Below are 18,059 nucleotides of genomic sequence, written 5' to 3'. Positions count from 1 at the left end.
CCTAATGAGTTGTTTCCAAGCTTATGTCATTTAACTCTGATTGCTATTAAGTCTTGATTTTCCCCTACTCCCAATTTTCTTTGAATCTAGTCTACTCATTACAAATGATTAACCCTAACACTGTAGAATTTTGACCTTTTTTTAAGCAAATGACCTAACATTCTGAATTGTGCATTTGAGTGGATGGATGTAGGCCTAATTGTTTGGCTGTTTGTGAATGAATGGCTTGGATGAATGAATATAGGCCTAACAATTGTTCTTGTCTGTCGAAGTCTCAACTCATAGGGAAGGCACACGGTGTCTTGCCAAAGAACATGCAGAGTGGGAAGAGTTTCAGATCCCTGAATATCCCATTGTTCATCTGAAAGCAGAGAAATCTGTGCGATGTAAGATAATTTTGGACATGCTAGATGTCTCTTGTTGCCAATGTTTCACCTCTGACGCTGCGAAGTGGACATTATTCACGATCACGTAACCATGGCATTTCCATGACAATAATACTCCAGGGAATGTCCAGGACTGGCTGTTCAGAATATTCTGAAGGCCTTCTTTTTTAGAGTTCTGTTCTGGTTCACTTCTCACCAACTCACTAGCTAGGTTTCCATGACAACGTCACATGCCCGTGTACCTTCAAATTTGGCAATCAGCATTTATTCGAAAAACACTGGTTCCATCAACTGTCGCAATGAAGAAAGTTTGACTAAAGAAATGTCCACCTGTCGAACTTATAAAAATGTTGCCGATCGGTGGAAAATGTCTCCTATATCTATTAATAATAATTAGGTAGGTGTTTACATTTGTCCTATTTCGCACATGTAAAAGTGTGTAAGAATGTGTGAATTGGAAATAAGTCAGTTTATTTTTGATTTGCCACTTCCTCTGACACCCTCAGAGAGTGGGGTCACGTTCAGGGATCAGCCATTATTGACAGCGACCCTGGAGCAAAAGTGCCTTGCTCAAGGGCAGATGTGTTTCACCTAGTCTGCTCAGGGATTTGAACCAGTGACCTTTCGGTTATTGACCCAACAGTCTTAACCACTAGGCGACCTACCGTTTCCGTAACACATATCGCTCAGATTTTTTTGCCGACATTACTTTTGTCGAATAATCTTGGGTCAATGGAAAACTGCCTATTGTCTTAACCTGAAATGCCCTTACAGCTGCTTCACCCTTCCTTATAAACTAAAGCAGGGGTAGGCAACCATGATCCTGGAGCTTTGCAGGCACTTTATATTTTTAATTTAACCAACCTAGAAGACCAGGTGTGTGAATTTAGGAAATCACTGAATTAGTGCAATTGGTCAGGTGTGGTGCATACTTGGAACAAAATCCTGCAGGACCTGTGGCCCTCCAGGAACAGGGTTGCCTACCCCTGGACTAAAGAGTCTGCTTTAAAACTGCTAGTTGCACTGCACTAGTTGGTACCATTAGCATAGAGTATAATGTTGATTTATTGGTTGTCACACATTTGACATTTTACTGCCTCAGGGTTGTGTTCATTAGGCCATGCAATGAAATTACTTTTACAATTTAAACTAAATTGGCCATTTCTTAATGGACCAAGTCCAGTTAGTCCCTTCTTGTGTCAGTTTTCTTCCGTTGGGTGCCTAATGAACACAGCCCCGAGTTTGCCAGTTAATTTGGAATTTAAAATGTTTTTTTTTCAGTGAAATGAGAGAGTACAGGTTACACTGCTTTTGGAAATGAACATTTCAGGCAAATAAATGAAAGGTTGCAACGGTCATGCATGAGAAGGTTATTTTGAATGAATGAACTTAATCAAACTTTTCTTGATTCAAGCCAGGTCTAAATGCAGATGATTCTATTCAGTTCTCCGCGGTCAGTTTGCATGACTAGCTCACAGTTGTTTTACATTTTTTATATGAATTCTTGCACACCCCCATCTATTCATCCATCCTCTCTGGAAGTGTTAGTAAATAACATTTTGGGGGCAATCTCTCATCTTTTCCAACCATCTCTCCATTGTCATGTCCCATTATATGGTCTATTATTCTATGCCTAAAAATATTTTTTTCCTTGACTATACCATATTTTGCATGCCCCCCCAATGTCCTATCCTTCCTTTACCATCTTCTCCCTTCAAACTACTCTCCTATCCCCTACCCCTTCCCCTCCTTGCCCCTTGTCCCTGCCCCAGCTGTGTGCACCGTGGGCGGGCGGAGCCGCTGGATCTCCACCTGGCAATGTTCCTGCCCACCTTGCTGAACCAGGCCAGTCCTGAGCAGATGGAGACATTCTTCATACCCGCCTGGAACCTGGATATCATCGGCACCTACGCACAGACAGAGATGGGCCACGGTAAAATGCCGAACGAACCGTACCTGGTCACCAACCTCCCGTCACCCACATGCTCTGTGGAGTGGACAAGAGATGCATGCCCACCCTCTTAAACATTTGAGTCGAGCCACCAGAGAACTCTCTCTGTTAAAGGTCCAATGCAGTCGTTTTTATCTCAATATCAAATTATTTCTGGCTAACAATTAATTACCTTAGTGTGATTGTTTTCAATTAAAATGGTCAAAAAGAAACAAAAATGGCCTCTTAGCAAAGAGCAATTTATCAAACAAGAATTTTGCTAGCACCTTCTGGGAGTGGTCTGAGTATGGAGGGGGATACTGAAAACTAGCTGTTATTGGCAGAGATGTTTGGTACTAATTTACTGCCTGATGATGTCACCAAGCATTCCAAAACTCCATTCCACCAAAAGAAGCTGACATTTTAGGCTGTCTTTTCAAACCGCTCTTGCACTAAAAGGGCATTATCATTTTCATACTGTGGAATTATATATAAAACACAGGAATCATATTTTTCTCACACAATCTTGTTGCCAGCCACAGTGAACGTTCATGCCCACTTGTAAAGCATCCTCAGTGACTTCCTTTCCAAAAACAGGTACCCCCCCACCGCCTCTGTCCCTTTTGTCCCCCTTACTGTGTTTGGAAGTATATTGAGTTTAAAGACAGACAACCTACGTCCTTCATAACATGTAACCTCACTGTATAAACGTAATAGGGCGGTCAAACAATTCAAATAATGAATTGAGTTAGTGGCAGGCATACTATGTTTTGATAGTTAAGGAAAGAAACACAAAATATTCTGTATCAAAATGTTTCACCATAACACAAAGGTCACTGGAACATACAGCTGGCTATTAACGGTATCAATGTTTAAGTAGGCCTACTCCCTCTTATCAATGTTCTTGAAGTTTAACAGTTGCCCACGTACACACTCAAGTACTGTTAACGCTTCATTCATTCCAATTTCTAATGGGAGGGTTGACTATAGGTGGGCGGGGAAAGAACTGGCTCTATGGATACAAAGAGCATTTAAACCTGTCTGACAATGTTATGAGTTCCACAGAAAACTAACAACAGCTCAGCCAGGTTTGAGGTCATGTAAAATATAATACATCTATTAGATCTAGCCTAGGCTACTGATCCATGTTCTTCATGAACTAGTCACAAGCAGCTGCTACTAGAACTGGGATCATTTGCTTACATATTTTGACCTGAGAACTAAAACAGAAGCAGAATTAACAGCATAAAAAAATGTCAGGTTAACTTTGACAGTCCTAAACCGTACACCTATGCAAATTGTAAGAAATAGGATGGATTTTATTTTGGTTTTGATCTGTCAAACACCTTCCACTATAGAATAGAAAACCTTTTTTTCCCCATGAGGGAATGAGGGGGTTAAAAAAAAGTTAGAAGTTGCGTTAGTTGAGATTGATGGCTAGTCATTTTCTCAGTTTTGCACTGCATACTATTTGAAAACATCAATGTCCTCCTGCCGTAACTTAGTGATAACTTGGTTTTCGTGTTGTTTGGGGGCCTTGGTGTCTTTCTCGTTGCCTAGGCACCCACCTCAGGGGGCTTGAAACCACGGCAACATATGACCCGGCCACCCAGGAGTTTGTCCTGAACAGCCCGACCATCACCTCCATCAAGTGGTGGCCTGGAGGACGTGAGTACACACACACACTTTAGCTTCAGGGCACATACACATACACTTTTCTACATTTTGTTACTTTACAGCCTTATTATAAAATTGATTATATCGTTTTTTTCCCCTTCAATCTACACACAATACCCATAATGACAAAGCAAAAACAGGTTTAGAAATTTTAGATCATTTATTACAAATAAAACTATCACATTTACATAAGTATTCAGACCCTTTACTCAGTACTTTGTTGAAGCATCTTTGGCAGCAATTACAGCATTGAGTGTCAGGTGGCTGGGGAGCGTTGCTGGACAGCTATTTTCAGGTCTCTCCAGAGATGTTCGATCAGGTTCAAGTCCGGGCTCTGCCTGGCCACTCAAGGACATTCAGAGACTTGTCCCGAAGACACTCCTGCGTTGTCTTGGCTGTGTGCTTAGGGTGAACCTTTGCCCCAGTCTGAGGTTCAGAGTGCTCTGGAGCAGGTTTTCATCAATGATCTCTCTGTACTTTGCTATGTTCATCTTTCCCTTGATCCTGACTAGTCTCCCATTCAGAGGCTTGTCCCGAAGGCACTCCTGCATTGTCTTGGCTGTGTGCTTAGGGTCGTTGTCCTGTTGGAAGGTGAACCTTTGCCCCAGTCTGAGGTCCTGAATGCTCTGGAGCAGGTTTTCATTCAGGATCTCTCTGTACTTTGTGCCGTTCATCTTTCCCTTGATCCTGACTAGTCTCCCAGTCCCTGCCGCTGAAAAACATCCCCACAGCATGATGCTGCCACCACCATGCTTCACTGTAGGGATGGTGCCAGGTTTCGTCCAGAGTTGACGCTTGGCATTCAGGCCAAAGAGTTCAATCTTGGTTTCATCAGACCAGAGAATCTTGTTTCTCATGGTCTGCGAGTCTTTAGGTGCCTTTTGGCAAACTCCAAGTGGGCTATCATGTGCCTTTTTACTGAGGAGTGGCTTCCGTCTGGCCACTGTACCATAAAGGCCTGATTTGATGGAGTTCTGCAGCGATGGTTGTTCTTCTGGAAGGTTCTCCCATCTCCACAAAGGAACTCTAGAGCTCTGTTAGTGACCATCAGGTTCTTGGTCACCTCCCTGTCCAAGGCCCTTCTCCCCTGATTGCTCAGTTTGGCCTGGCAGCCAGCTCTTGGAAGAGTCTTGGTGGTTCCAAACTACTTCCATTTAAGAATGATGGAGGCCACTGTGTTCTTAGGGACCTTCAATGCAGCAGAAATATTTTGGTACCCTTCCCCAGATCTGTGCCTCGACACAATCCTGTCTCGGAGCTCTATGGCAATTCCTTCAACCTCATGGCTTGATGTTTTTCTCTGACATGCACTGTCAACTGTGGGACCGTATATAGACCGGTGTGTGCCTTTCCAAATCATGTCAAATCAATTTAATTGACCACAGGTAGATTTGAATCAAGTTGTAGAAACATCTCAAGGATGACCAATGGAAACAGGATGCACCTGAGCTCAATTTCAAGCCTCAAAGGAAAGGGTCTGAATACTTGTATAAATAAGGTATTTCTGTTTTTGCTTGGTCGTTATGGGGTATTGTGTGTAGATTGCTGAGTATCATTTTTTAAATCCATTTTAGAATGACTGTAATGTAACAAAAATATGGAAAAAGTCAAGGTCTGAGTACAATCAAACCAATCGCCAGTAAATTATGTGGACTTAGCTTTTGAAGAAAACCCATTCCACAACATTGCTGAACAAGATAATTTACTGCTGATTCTCATTGTAGTGTGGACCAGAGACTTAAATTTCGGCTCAAATCTTTTCAATCAAGTTACAGTGAGGAGAACAAGTATTTGATACACTGCCGATTTTGCAGGTTTTCCTACATACAAAGCATGTAGAGGTCTGTAATTTGTATCATAGGTACACTTCAACTGTGAGAAACGGAATCTAAAAACAAAATCCAGAAAATCACATTGTATGATTTTTAAGTAATTCATTTGCATTTTATTGCATGACATAAGTATTTGATCACCTACCAACCAGTAAGAATTTCGGGCTCTCACAGACCTGTTAGTTTTTTTTTTTAAGAAGCCCCCCTGTTCTCCACTCATTACCTGTATTAACTGCACCTGTTACCTGTATAAAAGACACCTGTCCACACACTCAATCAAACAGACTCCAACCTCTCCACAATGGCAAAGACCAGAGAGCTGTGCAAGGACATCGGGGGTAAAATTTTAGACCTGCACAAGGCTGGGATGGGCTACAGGGCAATAGGCAAGCAGCTTGGTGAGAAGGCAGCAACTGTTGGCACAATTATTAGAAAATGGAAGAAGTTCAAGATGACGGTCAATCACCCTCGGTCTGGGGCTCCATGCAAGATCTCACCTCGTGGGGAATCAATGATCATGAGGAAGGTGAAGGATCAGCCCAGAACTACACGGCAGGACCTGGTCAATGACCTGAAGAGAGCTGGGACCACAGTATCAAAAAAAAAACATTAGTAACACACTACGCCGTCATGGATTAAAATCCTGCAGCGCACGCAAGGTCCCCCTGCTCAAGCCAGCGCATGTCCAGGCCCGTCTGAAGTTTGCCAATGACCATCTGGAGGATCCAGAGGAGGAATGGGAGAAGGTCATGTGGTCTGATGAGACAAAAATAGAGCTTTTTGGTCTAAACTCCACTCACTGTGTTTGGAGGAAGAAGAAGGATGAGTACAACCCCAAGAACACCATCCCAACCATGAAGCATGGAGGTGGTAACATGAGGGGACAGGACGACTGCACCGTATTGATTAGAGGATGGATGGGGCCATGTATCGCGAGATCTTGGCCAACAACCTCCTTCCCTCAGTAAGAGCATTGAAGATGGGTCGTGGCTGGGTCTTCCAGCATGACAACGACCCAAAACACACAGCCAGGGAAACTAAGGAGTGGCTCCATAAGAAGCATCTCAAGGTTCTGGAGTGGCCTAGCCAGTCTCCAGACCTGAACCCAATAGAACATCTTTGGAGGGAGCTGAAAGTCCGTATTGCCCAGCGACAGCTCCGACACCTGAAGGATCTGGAGAAGGTCTGTATGGAGGAGTGGGCCAAAATCCCAGCTGCAGTGTGTGCAAACCTGGTCAAGAACTACAGGAAACGTATGATCTCTGTAATTGCAAACAAGTTTCTGTACCAAATATTAAGTTCTGCTTTTTTGATGTATCAAATACTTATGTCATGCCATAAAATGCAAATTAATTACTTAAAATCATACAATGTGATTTTCTGGATTTTTAGATTCCGTCTCTCACAGTTGAAGTGTACCTATGATAAAACATTACAGACCTCTACATGCTTTGTAAGTAGGAAAACCTGCAAAATCGGCAGTGTATCATACTTGTTCTCCCCATAGTGAGAACTGACAGCTAATGTTATTAATCCATTGGAGTCTAATGGGCTCTCTCGCGTTCCCTGTCCGTCTCGCTCTCTCTCTCTCCAGTGGGTAAGACGTCTAACCACGCCATAGTTCTGGCCCAGCTCCACACCCAGGGGAAGTGTCACGGCCTTCACGCCTTCATCGTACCTCTCCGCAGTATGAACACACACATACCACTGCCAGGTACTGTACATACTGCTGTGCGCGCGTCAAAAAAAGAGTGTTTGTGAGTATGCCTGTCTGTGTCTCTGTATGTAGCTTTGGTGGTAGCCTACTGTCTAGTGAACTCACTCTCTCACTCTCAGGTGTGGTGGTAGCCTACTGTCTAGTGAACTCACTCTCTTTCACTCTCAGGTGTGGTGGTAGGGGACATAGGACCCAAGTTTGGCTTTGATGAGGTTGACAATGGTTACCTGAAATTGGAGAACGTACGAATTCCTCGCGAACACATGCTGATGAAATATGCCAAGGTGAGCGACTGGGAAGTTAAGCACATTTCAAGGAGACACTGTTCTTTGTTTCTGTTGGTTGATTCTAATGCTGTCACCAAGATTAGAGTTTAAGGTATATTGTATGCATATTCCTCAGAGCGTGTATACTTACTACCTGGTTGTCCTAGAACTGTATACCACAGACCAGTGGCGGTCAGTGTTGTCTAAGATGAGGGAGGACTTTTAAAAATAAAAAAATATTTATGAGCCTTATTTCTATTACAGCATATTGGATGACTGTCATTTATATTCCATTCACCCAGATCAACGTCACATCAATAGGTTTAGGCTACTACATGATACTCAACTTTTCCCTATACCCATCATGATGTTGCTACAACCTAGCCTATGAATTAAAGATTACAACGTAGAGATACATTTTTTTTAAATCAAGGTGACGGTGACATTCAATATCGCCTTGCACACTCTTGCCTGCATCTAGCTGATCTAAGATGTAATCATTAGTCCAACAGTGGCAAACAAGAGTTTATATTGGACAAATTCAGGTATTTTATCTCCGTTCGGTTTGCTTCAGTTTAAGAAACATTTTTCAACAGAATCAGCGGAATGAATACACTACTGATCATACGTAAACTGAGTTCACTTTCATAGCAGTTACATACAAAAAGCATGATCACTTTGTTTATTGTATTCCTTCTTGCATATTAGTCTACATTGCTACGAGAACTAACGTGTTAGTAAACCCGCTACAATCATGCAGTTCAGTGTACAGTCAGAAAGCAGTTTAGCAGTTACACCATTGGGCCCCGGTGGCAATAAATGAATAAAACCAAAAGCTTACCTTGACTTGGAAGAGTTCCAGTGTTGGATAGCCATAGCCAGCTAGCTAACATAGAATATGTTTCTGTTTGTGACGGGTGTTTGAGTAGGCTAAACTAGCTAACTGCATTCGCTAGCTAAGTGAAAAAAATACAACGACATATAGCTAGCTTTCTATCTCTCCCTCACTCTCTTAAAAAAATGAATTTGTTCAACTTTTCTTTCTGTTTCTTTGAGTCAACTACTCACCACATTTTATGCACTGCTAGCTATCTAGCTAGCTAGCTGTAGCTTATGCTTTCAGTGCCAGATTCATTCTTTGATCCTGTGATTGGGTGGACAATGTCAGTTCATGCTGCAAGAGCTTTGAAGTTGACACAATTACTGTGTAAGTCTGTGGAAGGGGTGAGAACCATGAGCCTCCTAGGCTTTGTATGGAAGTCAATGTTCCCAGAGGAGGACAGAAACGATCTGTCCTCTGGTAACACCATTGGGATACCCTACATAGTGCTGTTGCGGCTACTGACCTACATTGCAAAAAAGTGTGTGTTAATTAATTATTTTGTGACGTGAAGATATTTATTCTAGTTTCATTTAAAAAATGAAGATTCTGAAATTCACTAAGGAGGATGCTCCTCCCCTTCCTCCTCAGAGGAGCCTCCACTGCCACAGACAGTATGTATTCTCCCCACCAGGTGGAGGCAGACGGTACGTACGTGAAGCCTCCCAGTGCCAAGCTGACCTACGGCACCATGGTGTTCATCAGGTCCATGATCGTAGGGGAAGCAGGCCACGCCCTCGCCAAGTCCTGCACTATCGCCATCCGCTACAGTTCCGTACGGCACCAGTCTGAGATACGCCCAGGGTCAGTTGTAGCTCTGGACACTCCAGTGTCATGTTCAGTAGGTCACACTGTAGCAAAATATTTTGAGATGGAAATCCAAATTCTTATTGTACAGACACTACTTTCCTGTGTTATGTTTCGGTGCGTTTTCATCCGCTTGTTGCCTAATGAACATGACCCTGGATACACACATTTACTGAAACCTACATAAACAGTCAAAGGAATACAAAAATGCTCACACATATACTTACACACATCCATACACAAGTAACACACTCATAGACACAAACAAGAATAGAAAGCAAAATACTATAACCCTTACCATTTAACAAAAGCTATACTCTTATAATTGTGTGAGAGCTGATGTAGATAGATGTTAACTAGAGTTTGGGTAGATATTAGGAGGCCTTACTCATATAATATCTGTATCTCAATGTTCTTCAAAGACTAACATAAAAAAGATAGTGAACCATTAACCTTGTGTCTAAGTCTATATTTTTATTTTGTGGTTCCTCCAGAGAGCCAGAGCCCCAGATTATGGACTACCAGACCCAACAGTACAAGCTGTTCCCCCTGCTGGCTACAGCCTATGCCTACAAATTTGTGGGTCAGTACATGAACCAGGTCTACCACCGCATCACTGGAGACATCAGCCAGGGAGACTTCAGTGAACTACCAGAGGTATTTACAGTAAATACTAGCCTGAAATCCAGAACCTGTTTTGCTAACATTCCACATCTTGTACTCCCGTGTCATGCTTTTCAAGGAGTGGAATGATAGCTAAACAGACTGGTGCCCAGGCTAAGTAAATACCTCCTCTTGATATAGTACATGATGAAACAAGGCTTTTTTTTCCTAACCACGTGAAAGGAGTTTTTTTCCTAACCACGTGACCTGACTAGGAAATATGGGATAACACTGCACTCACTGAAAATAGTCTTGAAATGTTTCATCTATTTTAAGCAGCAGAAGTCTAATGGGGGTGTTTCGACAACAGGCTTCGTCGGTGTTAATTCTTTAGTCTAAGACACATATGTCAGAGTCAAGGCCCGCGGGCCACATCCGGCCCGCAAGAAGGTTTTTTACGGCCCCTGGGATGATCTTGATTTATTATTAGAACCGGCCCGCAGCAAGCCGGCAGCCCGCAGATCTTTTACACGCACCAATACTACATTTCCCACAATGCAAAGGTGACGCACCGAGCAGTAGGCTGCTTCATTTCAATATTTATTGGCACAGCAGTCGTCAGCATCACAGTAAAATTAACTTTCAGATACCCATCAAAAATGGCAAAACGGAAGGTGGATACTGAGAACCGGGGGTTTCAAACAAGGTGGGAGTCGGAGTATATGTTAACGAAGGTAGCTGGAAAACCTGTGTGTCTTCTGTGTGGAGAAAGTGTGGCGGTACTGAAAGAGTATAATCTGAGACGACATTATGAAACGAAACACGCGGACACACACGCGGACGCAACTGTCAAGGCCAGTTTTATTTTGGCAGAAGAGATCGCTAAATCAGCCCGGCCATTTACGGAGGGGGATTTCATCAAAAACTGCATGATTAAAGTTTGTGACGAAGTTTGCCCAGAAAAAAGGCAACTCTTTTTAAATGTGAGTCTGAGCAGAAACACCATTGCCGAGAGAGTAGACCAGTTGTCCATCAATCTAAAAGAGCAGCTTGTGAAAAAGGGAAAAGATTTTATTGCATATTCCTTGGCTGTGGATGAGAGCACCGACATTTCTGACATTGCCCAGTTGTCAATTTTCATCCGCGGAGTGGACTCCAACCTAAGCGTGACAGAGGAGTTTTTGGCTTTACGTCCTATGCATGGCACAACTACGGGGCATGATTTGTATGAAGAGGTGTCAAGATGTGTAAATGAGATGGAGCTGCCTTGGGAAAAACTCGTGGGTTTGACAACCGACGGAGCACCTGCGATGTGTGGACACAGGAGCGGACTGGTGGCGAAGATACGGGAAAAGATGCAAGAGGAAAACGCGACAGGTGAGCTGACAGCTTATCATTGTATCATACACCAGGAAGCGTTGTGCGGTAAAGCCTTGAAAATGGAGCATGTAATGAGCATCATCACGCGCACAGTTAACTTTATCAGAGCCAAAGGTTTGAATCACCGCCAGTTCAAGGCATTTCTGACGGAGTTAGAAACGGAGCATGGTGATTTGCCTTATCACACAGAGGTGCGATGGCTAAGCCAGGGAAAGGTGCTTCAAAGATGTTTCGAGCTTCGTGAGGAGATTTGTCTGTTCTTGGACAGCAAAGGGAAAGACACAACACAACTCCGAGACGAAATGTTTCTGTGTGAAATGGCTTTTCTGTGTGACATTACGAGTCATCTGAATGCAATAAACTTGCAGGGTCGGGATCGTGTCATCTCTGATATGTACAGTACAGTGAAGGCATTTAAAACCAAACTGACTCTGTGGGAGACGCAGATGCGGAAAGAAAATTTGAGCCACTTTCCCAGCTGCCAGACCATGAAAGAGAAGCTCTCTACCAGTGCGTTCCCGAGCACACAGTTGGCTGATAAAATAGGTATGCTTGCCGCTGACTTTCGACGCCGATTTGCTGACTTTGAAGCACAAAAAAGCAGGTTGGAACTGCTCGGTAACCCATTTGCTGTTGACGTGGAAAGCTCACCACCAAACCTCCAAATGGAGTTGATTGACCTCCAATGCAATGATGCACTGAGGGCAAAATATGCGGCAGTGGGTGCTGCGGAGTTCGCCCGTTTCCTCCCCGGCACAATGCCCCAGCTGCGCATCCAGGCTGCTCAAACGTTGTCTATGTTTGGCAGCACATACCTGTGTGAACAACTGTTTTCTTTGATGAACCTGAACAAAACATCACACAGAAGTCGACTTACTGCTGAACACCTCCACTCAATTCTGAGGATTTCTTCAGCTCAGAGCCTTACCCCGAACATTGATGAACTTGTGGAAAAGATGGGACACCACCAAGTATCACCCTCAACCTCAAACAAGTGAACATTACTGTGCAATCACATATTTAGAGTTTTTACTCAGTTCAAGTTTAAAAGTAAAAATTTAATATTTGTTTTCACTGCATGTTACTTCTCCTTAAACAAAGTGTTGTTTTTGATTAATAGATTTTTGCACTTTATTTTTTTGTATTTCAATCCAATTATATTTAAAAAATATTTCAGTTGAGTGGATGATAGAAAATTGCTATTATTGTTTTTTCTTTGAAGTAAATTTAGCCCACTTTTGCTAAAATAGAAAATATAGTCTACTGATGGTGCCTTGAATACCGGTTTCTTTCATTTAATGTTCATGTTATGGGGATATTTATATAAAGGAAATTTGTCTTTTGTGTCTGTTGAAAATTAAAGATTACTGACAGAGCCATAAGAAAATATTGCTTTATTTATCTGATCATATTGTAATATATTTGTTAGGTTTTCAGTAGGTTCAATTAGGTTCACTAGACTATATGCGTCATTTAAAAATTTTTCAATGAACATTCGAACAGTCCGGCCCTCGTCTTGTAGCTGATTTTTTTATTTGGCCCTCCGTCCATTTGACTTTGACACCCCTGGTCTAAGACGTTGGGGGGGATGCTAAGCTGACATATGGAATTGTTTTAAGATGGTCATACTATGGATCATTTAGCTGTTTGCTTTTTAATTTTAAACAATTATTTGATCAAATATTTAATTTGGCTTTTACTACTAAAACCTATAGAAACATATTGAATAACACATTCATAATGTCAAAAAGGACAGTCCAAAAAAAGTATCATAAGAAACAAGTTTACATATTTAACGCCTTTTTTGGGTAGGCAGAAAACTTCCTTCAAACTTTAATTTGTTTTTTAAAACTGGTACCAGTTACCTTCACAGGAGTTTGTAGCCCAACCGGTTCGGACGCTACCAAACAGAAGTACACACATCCACGGTACCGTCTTCAGACTAGTCTTCTGACACTTGTGGGGGTTGTAGAGACAAACTGAGAACGTGTTCGTGAGAGTCTCGACTTTCCATAGAGTGGTTCGGACGCTACAGACGTTTTCATGAGAAGATGCGACACTGGCGTATGCGGCAGATTGAGACACATCCAATGCAAGAAACCGATATCTCTAGCTTAAACTGACAGATTTTTATGGGGATATTTTGTTGTTATGTAACTTAGATTGGCGCACCGATGTGTCAATCAACTCTCTAGGGGGTTTAAACAAAAGATCCTCATTCATATTAACAAATTATGTCATTTTTAATTTGCACCTTTTCTGTGCCAATATAACTGTGCCATCCATCCTCTACCATCCTGTGTCAATATAACTGTATAACCCTGTGCCATTGTCTGACCTGTGCCCAGCTCCATGCCCTGTCCGCGGGCCTGAAGGCCTTCACCACATGGACGGCCAGCGAGGGCATCGAGGTGTGTCGCATGGCGTGTGGCGGGCACGGCTACTCCCGCTGCAGCGCCCTCCCGGACATTTATGTTAACTTCGTGGCCACGTGCACCTACGAGGGAGAGAACACCGTCATGATGCTGCAGACCGCTAGGTAGGCACACACACACACTTGCACATGCAGACGCAAACACCCACTCGCACACACAAATATAAGACACAGATATGACACACACACACACTGTGAAATGACACATTCTTTCCTCACTGAATCAAAAACATCAATTAGTCACATTATACATCTCACACAAACACACATTACAATGTATTCCAATACTTGCAAGTCAGGGCTCATAAACCCAGTATTAAAAGCTATTGTGTGATATTGCGCCCTGCACATCAAAGGTAGTAATTATCAACAAAGCATTGATCTGTCTGCATGTTTTTGCGAGTGTGTTCAGTGTAAGCACTGCTAAGTGTGAAGTGGAAAGGGTGATTGGGAGTGAGTGAGACTAGGACCAAATGAATGGATGTGTAGGAGTTTTTGTGTCCTTAGTTTGAGCTGGGTGGTAAACAGCGTTTTACTATATACCCGTATTAAAGCATGCTGGTTTGGATTTTTACTTTACCTTACATACCGGTATTTCAATGCTTGGTTTGTTAAATGTAAATAACTGAGTGATGAAACTTGAAAAATGGTTGCAATCGTCCGTTCTTACCGCCAGTAAGAGACTGCTAACAGTTGAGATCTGATCATTTCCTAGCAAGAGCTTCAGGCGCGCACATGTCATTTTGTGGTATGAATATGCTAGGGCCTGTGAGGCAGTGGGGGTTCCAAAAGCACCTAAGAAATCAGCACAATGCCCTTTGTGGCGAAAGTAAGAACTGCCTTTGGAATCCATTGAAAAGACATGGTCAGAGGAGAATTAGTACTTTCATAAACGAAAAGTTACTTTGTCACAATAGAGGCATACAAAGACAAAAACAAATATTTTACAGTGTGGAAATTATAACAAATGAGTGAAGGAAATTGATGAAAAGGCTGAAATTATTTGGGGTTTAAGTTTGTATAAAACAATCAATCAGAAGAGAGAAAGACCCATTTAAAACCACTTAGAATGTATTTGTGGCCACCCTTTTTATTATACCAAAACATAAAATACCATCAATTAACGTCAAAAATGAGAAACACAAAGTGATATGCCATATCGCCCATCTCTACTTTGTCTGTGTGTGACCATCGTGCCCATCCACTGTCTTGCTCACGTGTTTGCATCCCTCACTCCCCAGGTTCTTGATAAAGAGCTACCAGCAGGCGTCGGCAGGCCACCAGCTGAGTGGCATTGTGTCCTACCTGAACGAGTCAGAGCGTAGACTGCAGCCCCAGTCTGTGTCCTCCCGACCCACTGTAGTCAACGTCAATGACCTGGCCAGCCTTGTGGAGGCTTACAAACTGCGAGCTGCCAAGTAAGTGGGCCTACAAGCTAACCAAAATGTAATGGTAATAGATTCCATTTAGATATTTGATCTTCGTTAAGTCCCAAAGGGCTGTACATTATATGGCAGAGACTTTTAATCAGAGCAATGTGTTAGTTGGTGCCAGGCAATGCAATGGGTTGAGCTAAAATGATCCACCAGTTCAGCAAACCAGCACACAACTAAATGTACTTGTACTCTATGGACAGCCATGCATCATTTTGTGTCTAAAGATTTCCCATGTCTATGCCTCTCTGTGTGTCTTTAGGCTGGTTGAGGTGGCAGCTAAGAGTATTCAGCAGGAGCTACAGAAGAGAGTCAGTCAGGAGGATGCCTGGAACAACAGCGCTATAGACCTGGTCAGAGCCTCTAATGTAAGTTACCTTACCAACGTGGGATATGGAATGTGTTGTTTTTTGGGAGGCAGCCCCATCCCATGCCTCTTATCTCTTCCCCTTTGGTTCCTTCTTTCAGTTTCCTTTACCTGTCTCATTCCTCCTCCTCTCTCTCTGGTCCTCATTTAACTCTCATCCATCTCTTCTCCTCTTCCCGTTCCATCTCCAGGCCCACTGTCACTATGTGGTGGTGAAGCTGTTTGCAGCTAAGCTGGGGGAGATAGGAGACACGGGGGTTCACTCTGTCCTCAGCACCCTGGCCCTGCTCTATGCCCTTCAGGGCATCCAACAGAACAGCGGAGACTTCCTCCAGGTAACCACCACCATGGCAACTGGCAATCACAGACTTATCTCTCAGGGGAAAATACAGGGACTACATACATACTCTAGTACTTGAAAAAAAGGATGTGAATTTCAATGCGACCTAAAGTGGGTCCCTTACTAAAGTCTATATCCATTTTTATAATGTCATGTATGATGTTTTAAGCAAGACATGGTATTACACTCGTACTTGTATCACATTAAAGGAAGATTATCTTATTTTTGTGTATATATATATATATATATATATATATATATATATATATATATATATATATATATATATATATATATATATATATATATATATATATATATATATTTTTTTTTTAACACCTTTTACATACATGGAACTTTTATATAAAGCAGTCACATGACAGTAATACATTACCAAACAAACTCTTTAACCACACCCCTCAGCCACTCTCAGCCCATCTCACCTATCACCATCTTTATGTTCTAATTTTTCAGAGTAAATAACTTAACCAAGTTTAATTCTTAACCAAGTTTAATTCTTCCCAAAGGGTAGACACAGCTGTGTTCAGACCAAAATAACCATGTTCTCACCATCACAAGTATATATTCTCCACTTTAGACACCCCTCCTTCTCTCCAATCCTTACATCTTATGGTTCGACAGGAAGAGGGTAACAGGATAATATAACCATTAGTTCTCCCTTCAGGGGATCTGACCTGACCTCAACCCCTCCTTCGCCTAATCCACAGATGTCCTCTCGTCTCACCTATCGCACTCCCGTGACTCTCTCCCGTCCACCCAGCACATTCCACAGCCACTCTTGTCTTTCTACAGATCTCACTCCTTTATATACTATGCGTCTGATCTATCATGTCTTTAATAGCTCAATGTTCAAAGTTGACCCAGAATCCAACACCATAGACCATCCTCGTTTGGTTTCTATGTGCCATATATTTTTTTATTGTGATGTTTTAACCTTTCTAATCGTTTAGTATCCACAGATTGCGTTAAAGATGAAAACCTTTCCTATGAGTATTATTATATTATTTATTGACTGACAATGACTTTCCAAATTGCCCAACACTGCTTGTAACACATTTGTAAGGTTAATTTTTAGTGCATATCTTGATTTAAAAAAAATCATTCCTGAACCTGTGACCAGAAACAAGCTACATAGGGGCAATGCCATAATAAATGATCTATTGATTCTGTCTCTTTGCAGAAAAATCTACAGAGCTGAGATTGTTGTATGCCCCATATATATAGCGTTCTGTTGATGACAAGAATTTTATATAATTTAAATCGAAAAACTCTGTTGAATCAAGTATTTCTTTATTTCGTACCAGTTCATAAACCATGTGCCATGGAATCGGTACATCGAAAATCTCTTCCCATTTATTTTGCAACCTGTATGGCACAGCTGTCAACTTTCTTGTCCTCAAATGAAACTGGTATATTTTTCTATGTATGCCAATTCCTTTCAGCCAAGTTGTTTCTTTAATATATGACAGGCAAACAAGTTCCCTATCTTCTCCCTTCTTCCATTTTTGTGGTAATGCTGCAATAGGTTGTCTTCTTACTCTAACTTTCCGATTTGTTTGGTTTGATCCTACATATAAAGGCTCTAACTCGCTTGTCATGACATTTGAACATTTTAGCCTATTTTTGCTAATTTATTGAGAATACATTCTCTTTAATAATAACGACCTGACAATTCCTTCCTCACTCCAGACTGGTCTCCTGAGTGTGCCCCAGCTCTCCCAGGTGTCCCAGCGTCTGAAGGAGCTTCTGGCCCAGCTGAGGCCCAACGCCGTGGCCCTGGTGGACGCCTTCGACTACTGCGACGAAATGCTCAACTCCGTCCTGGGACGCTACGACGGCAATGTCTATGAGCACATGTTCGAGTGGGCCCGCCGCTCACCTCTCAACAAGACAGAGGTCAGAGTTCATTGAGAGGGCCTTCAATAAGAGAAACTGAGATGAAGAAAATTAATTTACTGTTAAGTTTTTTTACCTTAGTTCATTATT

At 42.3% G+C, this 18,059-nt stretch overlaps 1 protein-coding gene across 2 annotated transcripts in view; it reads left to right on the top strand.

Annotated features, from left to right (window-relative positions):
* The window catches only part of acox1 (acyl-CoA oxidase 1, palmitoyl), a 29,067-nt gene that overhangs the window by 8,994 nt on the left and 2,014 nt on the right, over positions 1–18,059 (top strand). Inside the window, exons 3-13 of one of the 2 annotated variants that reach the window (XM_021568071.2) lie at positions 2,159–2,319; positions 3,877–3,984; positions 7,420–7,539; positions 7,711–7,826; positions 9,323–9,492; positions 9,990–10,152; positions 13,827–14,017; positions 15,154–15,330; positions 15,608–15,713; positions 15,904–16,047; positions 17,763–17,969. In XM_021568071.2, the coding sequence (XP_021423746.2) occupies positions 2,159–2,319; positions 3,877–3,984; positions 7,420–7,539; positions 7,711–7,826; positions 9,323–9,492; positions 9,990–10,152; positions 13,827–14,017; positions 15,154–15,330; positions 15,608–15,713; positions 15,904–16,047; positions 17,763–17,969 (1,663 nt within the window). The remainder of the gene's footprint in view (positions 1–2,158; positions 2,320–3,876; positions 3,985–7,419; positions 7,540–7,710; positions 7,827–9,322; positions 9,493–9,989; positions 10,153–13,826; positions 14,018–15,153; positions 15,331–15,607; positions 15,714–15,903; positions 16,048–17,762; positions 17,970–18,059) is intronic. The other variant, XM_021568072.2, reaches the window with a different exon arrangement.

Source organism: Oncorhynchus mykiss, chromosome 17 (genome assembly GCF_013265735.2).
Source record: "Oncorhynchus mykiss isolate Arlee chromosome 17, USDA_OmykA_1.1, whole genome shotgun sequence".
In the NCBI taxonomy this organism is placed as follows: Eukaryota; Metazoa; Chordata; class Actinopteri; order Salmoniformes; family Salmonidae; genus Oncorhynchus; species Oncorhynchus mykiss.
The sequence above is the reverse complement of the archived record's forward strand: the minus strand, read 5'-3'. Positions and strand labels throughout refer to the sequence as shown.